The following is a 15,169-nucleotide window of genomic DNA, read 5'->3' as shown; positions in this document are numbered from 1 at the left end:
TGTGATTTAGCCATGTACCTTCTTTAGTCTCTTTTTACTTACACAAAGAAATAGAGATATCACAGGTAATTATTACGATTACTTTTAATGTTAAACGTCTATGGTCTACTATGGGGCGCGAAGTGTTACTTTATTATTTACATCATTTTTAATGTTTAAATTCATTATTTATTAATTAACCAACTGTAAAAGATTTGATATATCAAAACCTTTTCTAAACTTTCTAAACTTTTCTATCCTTTTCTAAACTTTTCGGGCTTTTGTTTCTAAACTTTGGTGAGGGTTACGAACCTAACAAAAAATTAACAGAAGTTACAGCAGCATATTAGTTTTTGCAATTGTAAACTTTTTCTTACTTGTGACATGATGTCAATTTGATTAAGCAATTGCTCCAAGACCTTTATTATTGGAATATACTGAAAGGAGTGTTTTTTCACTCGGAACTGACCATTCACTTCAGAAGTTACCACCTCTTCTCCAAGCACTATTTCAATTGGGTCCTACAAAATAAGTAGATAATACATTTAGGTAGTAATTAATACATTATACTATCATGTTCTTATAAGAAGTATTAGAATACTTTAAATACGTACCACCATATTTAATGTTTCCCTTAAATACTTGTTTCTATCCTTTGATGTCTGCAATACTTTTTTTGATGCAGAAAGTGAGGGTGGTGACTCAAGTAATTCTTCGAAACACTTTATATCTTTAATGTCAACACTGGAATGCTCGATGCATAATTTAACTTGCTTTTTAAAATAGTCCTCGTTTTGCTCCATTAACTGATAAGTATTTTCAAGCACTGCATCCGTTGCAGTGTCACCAAGTTGATTGAATTCCTGTGTCTTCAAAGCAAACAATGCCATTTCCTTGACTGAAATATACGTATTATATTTGTTGTTGCAACCTATCTCAATTGAGTCCAGTGTCGAGTCTGCCACTAGATGGTCATTGTCTTGCGTAATATCGCCGTTCATATCATTGACTTCACAATCAACTGCATAATCAAGGTCACCTTTATGTTTTCGACGCATATGAGATGTTAAAGACGATATCAGTGAATAGGACCGACAACACGAGTCAAACGGACATTTAATCTTGAAATTGGGTTCATGAACATGATAATCTCGAACATGACTCATATATCTCTTGAAAGAGGCAAATGATAGATGCGAGCAATGTATGTTTATACATTTAAATTCTTGCTCTTTTCTTCTGGCCATTGAAAATATCCGAAGCAACGACTGCGAAAATTGCTTTGATTATTAATCACTAAATGGTCAGCATTTACCGTGATTAGCCATAAGCGGCTCAGAAATAAGTCCGACCTCTGAGTAGAATGTAAATCATAATTATTCCATTTTTGATCCCAGTATCATTATAACCGCCGGCTCTTTACCATAAACGTGTCGTGTGCAGTGTGTATAGCCATTCACAATTTGACCGTTTGTTCTAATTTAACTTGAAAAAGTATTTCGTTCGTCCTAAATCTGTTGAAAATGGGGTCTACACTTAAAGAAACATTTTCCGTTGAAGAAGTTGTGAATTGGCTGGATTTAAATGGTTTTCAAGACATCAGCCAAACGTTTTGTGGTAGGTATTGACTTTGCAATTGCATCATTTGTATTTACTATTTTGATTATTTTACTACTGCAATAAGATTCCGAATTCGGTTCAGTTTGGGAAACTTTTGTGTTGCGCTGTACTATTGCGATGTCAACCGAAGGTACCATGTGCTATTTTACCGCTATATTTTATTCCTTATCGTGCGAGTTCTAAATCCGTGACTTTTTAATATTCGATCGATCGTTGCTACTTGAAAACAAATTCTATATTTTGATATCAAAATTATACTTAGACGAGGGCATTGATGGCGATGCAATGTCCTGCTTGACGGAAGATGCCTTAAAATCATTGGTTGTCAGGATTGGCCCCAGGATGAAGTTATTGAAAGCCATCAAACAAATGAACACTAGATGCTCGACTTCTACATCTGAGTCTGCTAGTGACTTATCTACATGTGATATGCTGGCGAAGTGGCAAGACTCCAATTCTCAAGGAAATGCATCAAATCCTGGTGGGCAATCTGGTGTGTGTGAATCACTATCAAGTGCAAGGTAATGAATTGTATTAAAAGACACTGAATTGTAAATATATCTATCATGAGGATGCCTGTGTGTGTGTTTCATAGCAGTGACAACTCAGTAGCAAAAGGCAGAAAACAATGGACATCGCCATTTGTTCTTCCTGACTATTTCCCGCCTTTGGTTGAAGAAACACTTGCAAAGAAATTGAGAATGCCAAAGCAAGTTAGATGCAAGTTCATACAAACAATTTACGACAAAATTTGCCTATTTACTGTGTAAGTTCATTTCATCATTTATATTTTCAGCAACTTTCTCTTGATTTTATCCTGCTGTTGTGTATTATGGCATATTTGTGTCATCGAGAATGGCTTTTGTTGTATAGTTCTCCCACTCTAGACCAAAGGCGAGATGTTTGTCGTGCAATAATTGCAAAATACCCTTTTCTTTCTGATGCAAGTGGTGGCTATATAAGTCTTTTATTTATAATTGTATATAGTCTTTTCTTATTATTCATTATGTTTGTATAGTTATAATAAAAAAAACACATAACAAAAAACGCTGAAATCTGTATTGTTTGTCCATAAACTTGCATACTGATGGCTTGAAGAATTTTATGACAGGTTTCATACAGGCAATTTTACTGAATTACTCATATGTGATTACCTTTTTAGGAAATTTGGTATCGGTACCTTGGTGAGAAAGTTAATAATGAATTAAGAAATGAAAGAGCAGACCCTGTTGTCCTATCTAGAAAAAGAAACAATGTTGATGGCAGTCCAGCTGCAACTAAAATCAGAGCAGCTGTTCGACGAGGAATTGTGAACTGGGCACCTCCACCAATAGATGGCAAGGACGATGTCTGTTCCCAAGCAAATGTTTCGTGGATGAAGAAGGAATTGAAAAGAAAACAACCCAACCTCACTTTGGTAAACAAAAAGATGGAATTGACATATTCCTTTAGGAGGCGTATGATAAATGAGGAAAAACATTTGCTGAAGGATATTATGGAACAATATCCTTTCCTGTTTAAAAAAGCCCATGTATGTATTATTCAATACAAATGCATGTTTTGTACATGTTGTTGTGTAATCCTCCTTTGATTTTTATAGCTAAAATCTGAGTACAGTCATTTGATGGCAGATAGCTCGGCTGCTGATTGTAATTAAGGCAATTTGCTAGAAGTATCACCCAACATTATCAGAGTAGCAGAGCAAAGGAAATTTGTTTCAGAAGAAGCTAATAAGCTGCTGCTTCTTTGTAAACCTACAAATGACTCTAGTTGTAATGATGATGAAGAGAATGAAAATATTTTATCTGCAGGTAAACATGTCTCACTATGTATGTATAGAACATGCTACATATGTACTGAGTTATTATTTAGTCATTTTGACTTGAAATATTTAAATAAATCATCTTTTGTGCCCATCTGGTCATGCTGTTTTCCCCTGAAAAAAAATTTGTCATGCCTTTGTTTTTCGTAAAGTGCAACTGATCAATTTAATATCTGTTTATTTTTAATGCATGTTTTATTACTTTACATAGAGAACAAAACTTTTGTTGCAATGTGTTTGTTGCCTCATTTACTGGAAAGGAAAACAAAAACTAATAAAAGTCCTGAGTCTTACTTTTACCAGGTTAGTATTGATTGCAGAATATGGATATTTGTATTGAAACTCAAATAATGCAGTGCCTAACTGCTTGATTAAATTTTTTGTCTATTTTCAGTTTGGTGAAGCAGAAGAGGTTGCCATGGCAGCAAGACCTGGAATGGCCCCATTTTTGGTTATCAGTGGCTCAGTGGATGATCCCCATCCGGATGCTATAACTGTAGTTGCCGAAAACCACATTGTAACAAGGTCTGCAGGAATTCTGGATGCACTGGAGTCAATGCTTATATTGTATTACGTATGTAGTATTCAATACCCTAAAGAATGTGTCAACACATTTCATTTCCTGCAGAGAAATATCATGAAAGTGTTTGACACCCAAAAGGTGCCAACAAAGGTGTTGGTGTTAATGTCAGAGTTATCGCAACTATGAACCAGAATGTGAACAATAAAATATATGGTTATAGTACAGGATTTAATGATATAATGTAGTTTTATTTAAAGTTTTGTTAAGGTTTTAAATAGTTATGTAAGTGGGGGTTACATTTAATAACTTTGTAGTATTTATTATGCTGAAATTTACTTTCATGATACATTTATATGCTATTTTGCTCGTTGTTTTGTTTTTCAGAGCGTTGTCAATTCAATTTAAGAATGCACTGTCTAATGTATATGTTTACACTACTCTAACTATGCTTACACATTCGTAGTGTAAACATGCACTAGACATATTACACCATTAGAGTGTATTATTACATCCCATTTGTATATTTACCTTTGAGGTGTATATTTACACTCTCTTGATGTAAAAAATGAGGCAAGAGCAAATACACCCGATGGGTGTATTTTTACAATGTCAATTTACACCTCTTTGGTGTTCCTATAGAGGCAGAAATTTACACCATTTTTCGTGTTCACAGTACACTTCGAAATTTAGAGTGTATATCTGTTGACGCGCAACAACTATGACTAAGTTTGATTCGTCGCTACATTTGCAAGAGAGCGAAAAATATTTCTATTTCATATAGCAAATTAGTCATTGTTATGACTTTCCGCCATGTTTGTCCGAGTTTTTCACTTAGCGAGCACGTGTTTTTATTCAAATAAAACCGCCAAAGTGGTCTATTGATAAGTATTATGTAGTTATTTCCACTGGATAAGGGGAAAATTGCATTTAAATAATGGGGAAAATTGCATTTAAATAATGGGGAAAATTGCATTTAAATAACGGGGGAAATTGCACCAAATTACCAACAATTAATAGCTCGTCTTAATAAGTCCATTAAATTCAGGTCTTATGATTGCATGATACAAATGACAAACAAAAAAAATTTTATATGCTCGCTTCTCATAAAAGCTTTCAAATCCAACCAAGTTAGCCAAAAGTCTGACTAGCAAACAGTTCAAAATAACGGCAGATTTGAAAGGAAGGGGAGAGGAGGCGATGGATTAAGTTTTATTATTTCAACACCAGTGCGAGTCTCCTATTCCAATATGACTTGAACATGGTTATAGCTTTTTTTTTTCGTTCATGAGAAGTTGTCGATAGTTCAATAATTTTAAACCGAGGGCCATTGATGGCTTGTTGCTCTTGCGTGAGCTATGCCTGAAGAGCGATCATATGTATTAAGATCATATGTATTAAGGCAGCGTTTTGGCTCAGAGTCATGCGTAGGAGGCTGGCATGAAGCGTGGAATGCGTAATCACTTTTATGTAGAGATCACATGGCACATTTCACGCGTGAAAGCCATGGAGATTTTGTCGTGCCGTATTGTTAAAGCATCAGCAACAGTTCCGAAGTCATTGTTATCGCTGTTGACTGGGAAAAATCTATAAAATTATTAATTTATTTTAAATGATGTTTTGCTTCTGGAAGTTGATTTGAAGCGGTTTTTTTACCTATGATTTGAAGCAAGGTAAACTGGTTATTTTGTTTTACTACAGAGAATGCAACTGCCGTGGCTTTGCCTAGCGTGATTAATATTACCTTTGTGGTAACTATATACTATCAATCTTCATGTTCGTTAATGTTCTGCATGTGCAGACATAAATTTGTATTAAATTATGGAAAAAATTTTCTTAGTTTTGTCGAAAATTGCTGTAAAATACCAACCACAAATAACGTACGAAATCAACCGTAAAATTTACTCATATGTTTTCTTGTAGATAGTCTGCTTTGCTTCGATTTACTGAATATAAGAGTTTAATTACTTTTGCTATAAGTTAGTGGTTTGTAAGCTGCACAATCATCCTTCATCCCTGCCCACAGTTTAAAAATATGAAGGTTACGGGTATTGTTTAAAATAGGCAAGCCCAAGATTTGTTTTTCTGCATAACATATATTTACTTACATTGCATGCGCTAAGAATTATTACAAGCCAATCTAAAAATGCCCTGTTGTTACATAGGATTAGGTCATGCAAGAATAAGTCCTCATTGCCTACCATACAATCAAATGACACTTAACAGTGTCTTTATAAATATACTCACAACGTGTATAGCAATGCATCATCCTAGTTATCAGCTTGGTGCAATAGTGTACTCTGCACTTAGGACACAGGATGTACAAATGGATATAATACATTTAACTGCAAAAAAAAACCAAACCTGTGTTTGATAAACAAAACGTATCAATTTCATACATAATTGAGTTACTAATATTAATTTGGCACCACACTTGGCACCACATTCAACTAAAACTTATCACTCAAAATGATAAACTGAAAAATCGTCTTTAAAGTCCGTTTACAATCAAATGCAACAGTAAAAAGTAATTCTTAACTGTTTATGACTATGTTTCTTTCCATAAACATCACATAAAACGTAGAGCAACCAATGAATCTAAGAATACACTAAGCTTTAACTAAAAGTTTACTTTTCATTTCTCTTATTTGGCATATAGCTTCATAACTAATCAATAGAATTTTTTAAATATATATATGTCCCAAGTGCGGGAGTCACCATTTTAATATGGTGATAGCTGGAGGGCACCTTGTACATACACTTTGTATATTACGCTCACTGCGCGTGCGTAGTTTGAGCACTGTCGGATTGTGTAGAGTCTCATATGGAGACGTGCGAACATTGGTAAGTATTTGCTCCGACTAACTTTCCTCTCCTGGCCATCTTCTACCGTATGACCAGGGACGGCGCTAGAAAGTTAATTGGGGTGGTGTATAGTCATATATTCCGCTGTGCCCGACTGACTTCTTTAGAAAATCAAATTACTTTCACAAGAACTCACTCGTCCACAACTGAATATATGAATTTACATACCCCTTCTCCAATTAGCGTTCTAGCGCCGTCCTTGCGTATGAGCTTCAGATGTAAATGAAAAAGTGTCATGGTATGTGACCATGTACCTCCAAAACACCATGCTGTGCTGGATGTATGAAAATGTAGGTAACCAAACATATTCCAAGCAAACTGAAATGTCTCAACTCAGACGTTTGATTTGTTTGCCACTCAAAAGAGGCCTGTAACTCTCCATACTTCAGATAATCGCAATACTTCTCCCTAAACTCAGCATGTATACCTTCTTTTCATCTTGCCCCGATCAATCTTTGAAACGCAACACATTCGGCAGATAGAGCTTGAGACTCTTCACATTGCTATAGGATTATCACATTTCTAACCAAGGGTTTGACTTTTGAATCATCTCTCACACTGAGTACTAAATTCACCGATATGTGTTGCTTTGTATGTTATCAATTAACATCATGATTCTTGTTGACCAAAAGTTACTCTTCTGTTTTATGGGATTTTTTCGATTATCGTTAGTTCAACGTCCATCATCAAATCGCCATTAGCTAATCGATGATATCTTGATATTGTATGTCTGGCATCTTGTGACATGTGGTCGCACCCTTACACGCTTTTCTTGTTTTCATGCCAGAATCCTTGCCGTACCATTCAATGTCTTAAACGATATGTCTACCTGAATGTTAGGCAATATAATGTAAATTTGAACTTCTCTCGAACAACCTAGTTAGCTTTTTTTGCGCTCGCGCAACTGTTGTCATTCATAAGTAATTTCTCCAGCCGTAATGTATTTGTGATATAAAATTTAATATGTCTGCTTACAATAAATTATATTTCATTGTAAGCAGAAGCTAGAAGGTTAATTGGGAGGGAGGGGAGTAAAAATTATCATATATTCATGTGTACTCGACTGAGTGCTTTAGTAAATTAATTGGCTGTCAAAAGATATAGGTCTGGCACAACTGAATTTTCCTTTGTTGTTATAGTGCTATTGTATGCCATGAACATTTTAAATATTTTTTTTTAATACAGTGTATCCCTACTCCTCTTGCGTGGTTTGCACATCATTTGCCCTCCTGGTTTCAAAGATTTAGTGTTATGATGACGTAAGAGATTTTCTAGTATTAATCATTTTATAATATTCTTAAATGTTAAATGTGGTTTTCCAGTTATGCTCTATTTGTTAATGTTCTTCTGGGTTTTAAAAAAGTAACAGTCGTGGTTTTAATGCATGTATGCTGGGGCATCTTTTTCTTTATCTCTTTTTTTTGCTTGTGTTTACATGCAACTATGAATAAACCCCGAAATGTTTGCTACAGAACCTAAAATATTCAATCTTTTTAGGTTTGTCATAGAAATACCGATCCCATTCTTATTCTTTTCACCGATAAGATCCCTACGAATGTTTGCTTTTTATTTGCAGGTATTGTAGTTTAAGTTGTGCCTGTGTTCATGTTTTGTCTTGAGTCTTGAGTTTAGTTGAGCAATATTTCTAAATAAATTTCTTCAAGAATTCTTGACTTGCAATTCAGCCATGGTGGTCTGATACAAAAGAACATTTCATCAGATATATTGTTGGCACCAGCCGGCGTGGGCGAGCAACATTGATTCGCAAATCTCAAGAGAGCAGTTGCAATTCAAGAATAGTTTATTAAGAAACAAAAGACGTCATTTTCCCAAACAGCATAGACTTGCATTGTTGCGCGTCATGTTTGTGTTTCGTTGTATTTAATACTTATTATATCTTAAATGTTATTCATACGAAAAAATACTTTCATAGGAATGAAACTCTTTTCATTCATGTAAACAGCTCATGTGACCTTGTTTACATCCTTTAACATTTTTGTGCTTGTGTTTACATATTATATATCAAATTGTAACATGTCGTTGCTTTTAAGTTCTACCTTGTTTATTTTTTGTCTGCATGTATGTAGGTGACGTTCCAGTTGCTGATAATTGCCACAGGAAATTATAATTTCTTTAATTTGCTCACCATCGCTCTGTGCTTGTCACTTCTTCATGACAATGATCTACCGTTTACTGGTAAGCCGTAAGAATGTTTACTTAAAGTTGTATTAATAAAAGATATTTAATAATTTTTAAATTGGAAAGTGTTTTCATTTCAAAAATTGCAGTTAAAATTTGTCGTAAATGTAAATGAAAACGATTACCTTTTAAGCTCGCCGCACACTGGTGAACTTGCCGCGCGTACTTGTTATTCGTGACAAGTGTGATCGACAAAGTTTCCTAGTGTGCGCAGAAGTTTTGAACAACATTTGTCATTCGTGACAGATGAGTCAAATATCGATCGCCAAGAAAATATGCACTATTTCTTGGGGGTAGACAAATTTTAGACGTATGTTGGCTTCATCCAATCACAGGGCATTAATAGAGTTATCATTCCAGTATAATTCAATGAATTGAAGTTGGAACCCTAGCGTATCCATATTTAGTCAAAATAAATTATTGCAGCTACTTTAAATTAAATTTACAACAATGTTATTGATTGCAAATTTCTAAAGAATAAGATTTAACATTAATGGCTGTGATAATTTCTTTTGCTTATTGCTAATCCACGTGAACACTATACCGGATTGCTATCGTCGCAGGTTCAATATTCTTTGTATTAAAAGGCAGTGAAATTGTTCAACGTCAGAAACACAATCAAATGGACTAAATCTATTAGCTTAATAAGCTTTTACTCCGAACAGTTAACCCTTTAAAGCAAATAAAGATGTCGTGATGAGCGAACCCGGTATAGTGTAAACGCAGCCTAAATCTCCCCAAGGCAACGTCGTGTTCATGTCATGCATGATGGCATAAGGTAACTGAAATCTATTCAGATGCGAAAAGTGTTGTGAATGTTGAAGTGTCAGACAAATATAAGGCATAATAGACGTGGGGTGATCGGTGAAGATCGACGATGCCAAGTTTAAACCAAATAGGAAGTGTTATTCGTATATTCTTCAAAGTTCTAACGTGGGCATGGGACAAGAAACAAGTAGATATTTGTGATAATCAGAATTCATAAATTTTTAACACTACGTATTATTGAGAGAAATAACCTTTGTGATGATTTCATTAATACTGTTCAATGAGATCCGTTACGATGGAGAAATAATAAGGAAATGGTTGAGTAGATGACGTAATAGAAGTTCCAAAATGTTATTATGAATAGCTTGCCATTAGGACAACTTATATGATATATGAAGTTAATAAATGTAGGCAGTGCTTTTTAATGTTGCTCATTCGACTGCAGCATCATCTTTGCTATGAAAGTGATAGAAGCTAATGTTGGTACAAGAAAAGCAAAGATATGTACAAACACAAGCAATGAAAATGAAAGAAATTAGATCAATTTTTGATGATCTTAATTAGCAAACTACACAGCCTTTCACTGAGAGGACCTATATAATATGTTTAATTGGACGTATTTTGGATCAGTTGGCCCCTCGTAAACAAAACGAAAAAAGTTGCTCTAAACTCTAATATGACATTATAGAAATTATATAATGGCGATACCATATTTTGACAAAGAATCTTGACAATATGATGGGGAGAGAGTTTAATGTGCAGCATACAGATAGAATTCAATGAATATTGTCCGATCTGTTAGCTGTTATTATTCCATTAGTCTTGTTGTTCTATTGTAATTACAACGATAGTCTGCGTGTAGATTGGCTGTTACCTATCGTCATGACGAAATATCCTTTTTTTCTACTTTCTTGTGCTCTTTGCTTGATCTTGAAATGCATTTAGTTGTCCCACTGTTTTTCTTTTTATATTTTTTGACAACCATATACTTGTGTTAGTTGTGTCTATGCTTGAGGTCTGTCTCACCTTTTTGGATACGAGCCATGCAATGTTTTCAATCACTAAGGCACTCTTGCCTTTTCTCAATGTCTGGCATTGTTATTCCTTTCTAATTTAATACCATGATAAGCTATTCAATTTTTAGCCTTACATCGTCATCTTTAGGCACCTGCTTTTTTAATTGCTCTTCTTTGTGTTTCAGATATTTATTCAGTTCTATTGTTAAATGCTTTTTCTGCGTCAATAGTCGATGACCCGTACTTCCATCTTTTCTCGGGATATACACTCTTTCCAGTTATGGTTTATACCATGTAAAATTTTCTGTATGGCTAACAGTTTACCTGTTTTGCGTCAATATTCTTCAGATGCTAAAGCTATATTGCAAAATTCTGACTACTACAGTGTTAACTATGGACTTTTTGTATTTCGTTTCATCATTTGATTTCATTTCATTTGATTAATTTTGCTCTTCTACAGTGTTCGTTTCTGCTCTTCTTTTTCATTTTGTCATTCTTCATACCAACACTTTCGTTTACACCCAGATCTACCAATACTTTCTCGTCGTCCATGCAATTCTTCTCTTTTTGTGTCGTCAGTAATGTTTGCAGTTGAGATTAGTTTGCCTGTTTTGAAACTGGCTTTGGAACAACTTTCGAGTGCAAATTCCATACCTGTATCTTCACTGAATTGTTTCGCGATTTTCAGTTCATTATTTTGTTCTTTCTCGTTATTTCCAATTAAATTTAGATTAAATAAAACAGGCTACTGTTTGGTTCGCTTGTGATTGACCTCTTGTAGCTTTACTTAGGTGTAGTCAGAAATACAATACAGCAAAGAGGAGAAAGAATCTCCCTAAGTTATTCCTCATAATCTCGATGTGACCTTCTCTGATCCAATTACTCATTATCGTTCTCTTGAGCAAAATTAGTTTTTTTTTAATGTGTTAATGCGTAACAACTTCAATGTCCAACTTTGCATCTCTGCACCATTCAAATTATATCGAAGCCCTTATTCTCTCTTTAAAGTCTTCTGTGATCGTTTTGCGAACAGTAAACTCAACCTATTCGCTTTTCTAGCAATATAACTTTTTTGCATGATTGTATTTTTTGTGTGTTTCGATGTGAGCACTTTCTGTGAGTTGTTTATTGTTTTGAGGGTTCTATGTGTTTTCTTGTGTGGTTAGAAGTGCTTACTTATGCATACTGTTAAATGTTTCTACAAAGTTTTTTTCTGGCATTATACTTATACTCTTTCATTTACCAAAACGTGTCTGAAATTTGCAGGAATATACATGTTAGTATAATTGTTATAGTGTAGTTATTTCACGTAATGAATATAAATGTTCTGAACTATAACAATTGGGAAATGTTACCAACATTATTTTTATGTAATAATGAAATGGTAGGAGTATTGTTATGAAATTTCCCGGAATTTAATGTTAGTATTTATGTTAGGAATATACTAGCGATTTGTTATTTAATGTATTTATTTACTCAATTTTTTATTTAGGCATATTGTCTTGTGAACTTAAATGAAGATGTCGCGTTTTTAATGCTATTGTTAATGCCATCAGGAAGTTGATTGTTCTGGTTGTTGCATTTTTCTTCGTTTATTGGATCCAGCGTTTATTTTTAGTGGAATTTGATAGCAAAAATATTATCATCACAAAAATAGGTCAGGAAAGTTTGTTTCAGTTCATTCTCATCCATATAGAACTCAAAATGAAACATGTTTATGTTTTCTAGTTTTAGGTTTCTTGAACTGATATTAAACACTTGGCGTTTTCTTTTTTCTAGATTTTACCTATTCCCAGTTTGTTGTTGCTCTGAAGGCTATTGTTCTATTTTCTATTTGGATTGGAGCATTGTCTCTTGGTTTTGTCATTTTTCAAACTTTGTTGAGGTTTGACGTTTTGGCTGCAGTTTCCATAACCTTAGCGATAGACATCTTTAGAGTCAAATGGGTTAAGGTTAAGGTTATCCAAACGTCAGTTAATATCAACATCAATACTCCTTCTCAGGAATCTACTAACTTGGACGCGATCTACATCTGCAAACATCTAAAGATACTACCTAGCTTAAACGGTTAAATCTTTTACTTTGTTACGTATATTGTATACAGATTGTTGAAAAAGGGAACATTGAAATGTAGTAACTGCACGAAATTTTCCTTTCTGATCCTTCGATAAATAAGACGTGAAGACAATGTAAAACTTCCAAGATAAGAGAGGTTTTGTTAAGTTTTCATCGTGTTCTCTCTCCACGATATCTTCCACGATTTTTGTATGTGTTTTACTTATGTTGCATGGACGCGTGAATGAGTTCATTTACTGCTGATCATTAATTGTCTAATATGGAATAAGTTTTTCACAGTTGAGTTTTATTATGTTTGTTATTATTGCTTATTTACTACAATGCCACTTAAAGGGTTGTTCAAAGCATAGTCGCTCCCAGTTGCTTCTGTTTTGAATGCCATCTTTGACCACAAAATTTCTTTAAACATACACCTGTTTGCGTGCAGTTTTGCAGTTTTTTGACCCTTTATGTTTTTTAATATGCGTATAATCGTTTCAAAATTCATGTTCTAGCGCAGATGATATCGTGTTTATGAACTCTTTAAGTGGCTTGATTTTTTTTCAGTTCAGTCTTGTTTCGTGATTGTTTTGGATCTGCTACATTGCCAATTGTTAATCCGTTTTTCTTTTCATAAATCTTATAACAGTATTTTGTTTTAGATGTTGTCAGCAAGAGAAAGTTTTGGACAAAATTTTTTCTCTTGTTTTATGTTGTGTGAAAGCTGGCGTAGCCATTTGGTTGTTTAGTATCAGTTTGGTAATTTTTTTATTCGTATAGTGTTTTCATTTTTGCCCAACAAAACACAAAGTTTAACTCAAAATTCCTCCTGATCAGGTTTCGTATTCAGCTCTTGATGAAGATACACAACATAATGTTTGGCCTGTTGTTAGAAAATGGCACAGCCAACTTGATCAGTTTCATATTGTAAACTCATGCGGTCTTTTTAGAAGGTAAGATTCTTCAACACGTAAAATTTCATTACACTTGATAAATGAACATATGCTTATTTTACGATGTTCAAGTTAAGTTAAGGTCTTTGCTATTTCTTTGTATTTCAACATGGCTCATTGTGCTATTATTCTCAAGAGTGTATTGCGCAAATTTTTTTCCCTACATATTATGAAAGCTATAAGGTTTCTCGTTGGAGACAGTATGAAAAAAGCTTTGTGTGCTTTCACGCATTTACACACTCTAGAAACATCTGGGTCAGATATGATCCATATAGGGTCAAATCGTTAACCCGTTACTGGTTATAATGCCATCGACACAAGTTGGGTTAATCTGACCCGGAAACCCTGGTGAAGATATGTGGCTTGGATTTCGGCGTTAAATGCTTTTAATAAACAACAGTAAATTTTTGCTTTAAAAACACCTTCAAATGTTTTTAGTCATGTTAAAAATCGACAAGTCTATCAATACAGCAGTATAATCGTTTTTAAATTTTGAACCTAAGAACGAACTGTAAAACGTATTATCGATAAAGCAGCTAAATACAACACAATTATTCATTAGTATATAACTGGTGATTAAAAAATTGTTATGTACATATGTCTCGATGACCGCGATATTTACTTTAAAGCAGCTAAAGCTAATTCTAAGATGGTCTCACACTACGAAGGATAACGAACGTCTTCCAGATAAAACGGTTAAAGCATACTTGTATAATTTTCTGCAAACTACGTTGCTCCCCAATAAAAGTTTTCAGGATTTTCTCGGGTACCAAGTGAAAATCATGCCAATCTAGATCTTCTGGCTGTATCCAGATTTTTGCTAGACATGAAGAAATGGAAACTGAAGATTTCTATTCTGCAATTTCCCATAATTTTTTAGGCAAGCTAAGTCTAATCGCTCTGACAAATAGTTAAGTACATGCTAACAACAACAGAAACATGATTTTTGATTTTGTGAGATTTTGCACAGTATTATGACGTTGAAACGCAAGTTCGTAAAATAAAAGTTCATGATAAAATCTGTTTTTCGAAGACAAAATTGAAAACGCGATGTGTGTTTGTGACAGAACTCAAAAGCATTGCATTTTGTTGTGCGTTATAGCCTACTTCCGTTTTCCTAACAATGTGAATCGAGAAACTGAAGATTAGCACTGTTCATTTACCCGATGTTCTTGTGGCTATTTCTTGGAGGTATATTCTTGCGCCAGCAGTTGAATTCATATCTCGCGTGATCAATAGAAAGACTTCTCGGTCAATCATGTTTTCTATGGAAAGAGAAAATAATTTTATGAACGAGAATTGTTCTTTTAATCGTACAGCAAACGTGTTTTTTTCCAGAGAGTTCGAGTTTACAAACTGTTGATAAAAATAA

The 15,169-nt window shown here is 34.2% G+C and overlaps 2 protein-coding genes and 1 long non-coding RNA gene across 4 annotated transcripts; 2 read left to right on the top strand and 1 right to left on the bottom strand.

Moving 5' to 3' along the window:
- Positions 1-69: 69 nt before the first annotated feature.
- Positions 70-1,277, bottom strand: LOC124457888. The gene is made up of 3 exons (XM_047008054.1): positions 594-1,277; positions 357-500; positions 70-291 (listed from the first exon to the last, which is right to left on the bottom strand). Exons 1-3 carry the CDS (start codon positions 1,224-1,226, stop codon positions 244-246), a joined length of 825 nt encoding a protein of 274 aa, XP_046864010.1. The 5' UTR covers positions 1,227-1,277; the 3' UTR covers positions 70-243.
- Positions 1,278-1,361: 84 nt separating this feature from the next.
- On the top strand, positions 1,362-4,303 carry LOC124457887. Of its 2 annotated transcripts, XM_047008053.1 has the most exons (8): positions 1,362-1,596; positions 1,862-2,120; positions 2,195-2,365; positions 2,473-2,557; positions 2,762-3,130; positions 3,200-3,410; positions 3,633-3,724; positions 3,816-4,303. In XM_047008053.1, exons 1-6 carry the CDS (start codon positions 1,503-1,505, stop codon positions 3,254-3,256), a joined length of 1,035 nt encoding a protein of 344 aa, XP_046864009.1. In that variant the 5' UTR covers positions 1,362-1,502; the 3' UTR covers positions 3,257-3,410; positions 3,633-3,724; positions 3,816-4,303. The 2 variants fall into 2 exon arrangements, 1 of the variants encoding a protein (XP_046864009.1); XR_006952857.1 differs by lacking the exon at positions 2,473-2,557 and having other exon boundaries at positions 1,366-1,596.
- A 3,689-nt stretch (positions 4,304-7,992) lies between these two features.
- On the top strand, positions 7,993-8,991 carry LOC124458079. The gene is made up of 3 exons (XR_006952994.1): positions 7,993-8,065; positions 8,304-8,382; positions 8,894-8,991. It is a non-coding gene; the product is annotated as an uncharacterized LOC124458079 (long non-coding RNA).
- The last annotated feature ends 6,178 nt before the right edge of the window (positions 8,992-15,169 follow it).

Source organism: Xenia sp. Carnegie-2017, unplaced genomic scaffold (assembly GCF_021976095.1).
Source record: "Xenia sp. Carnegie-2017 unplaced genomic scaffold, XeniaSp_v1 HiC_scaffold_6, whole genome shotgun sequence".
Classification (NCBI taxonomy): Eukaryota; Metazoa; Cnidaria; class Anthozoa; order Malacalcyonacea; family Xeniidae; genus Xenia; species Xenia sp. Carnegie-2017.
The sequence above is the reverse complement of the archived record's forward strand: the minus strand, read 5'-3'. Positions and strand labels throughout refer to the sequence as shown.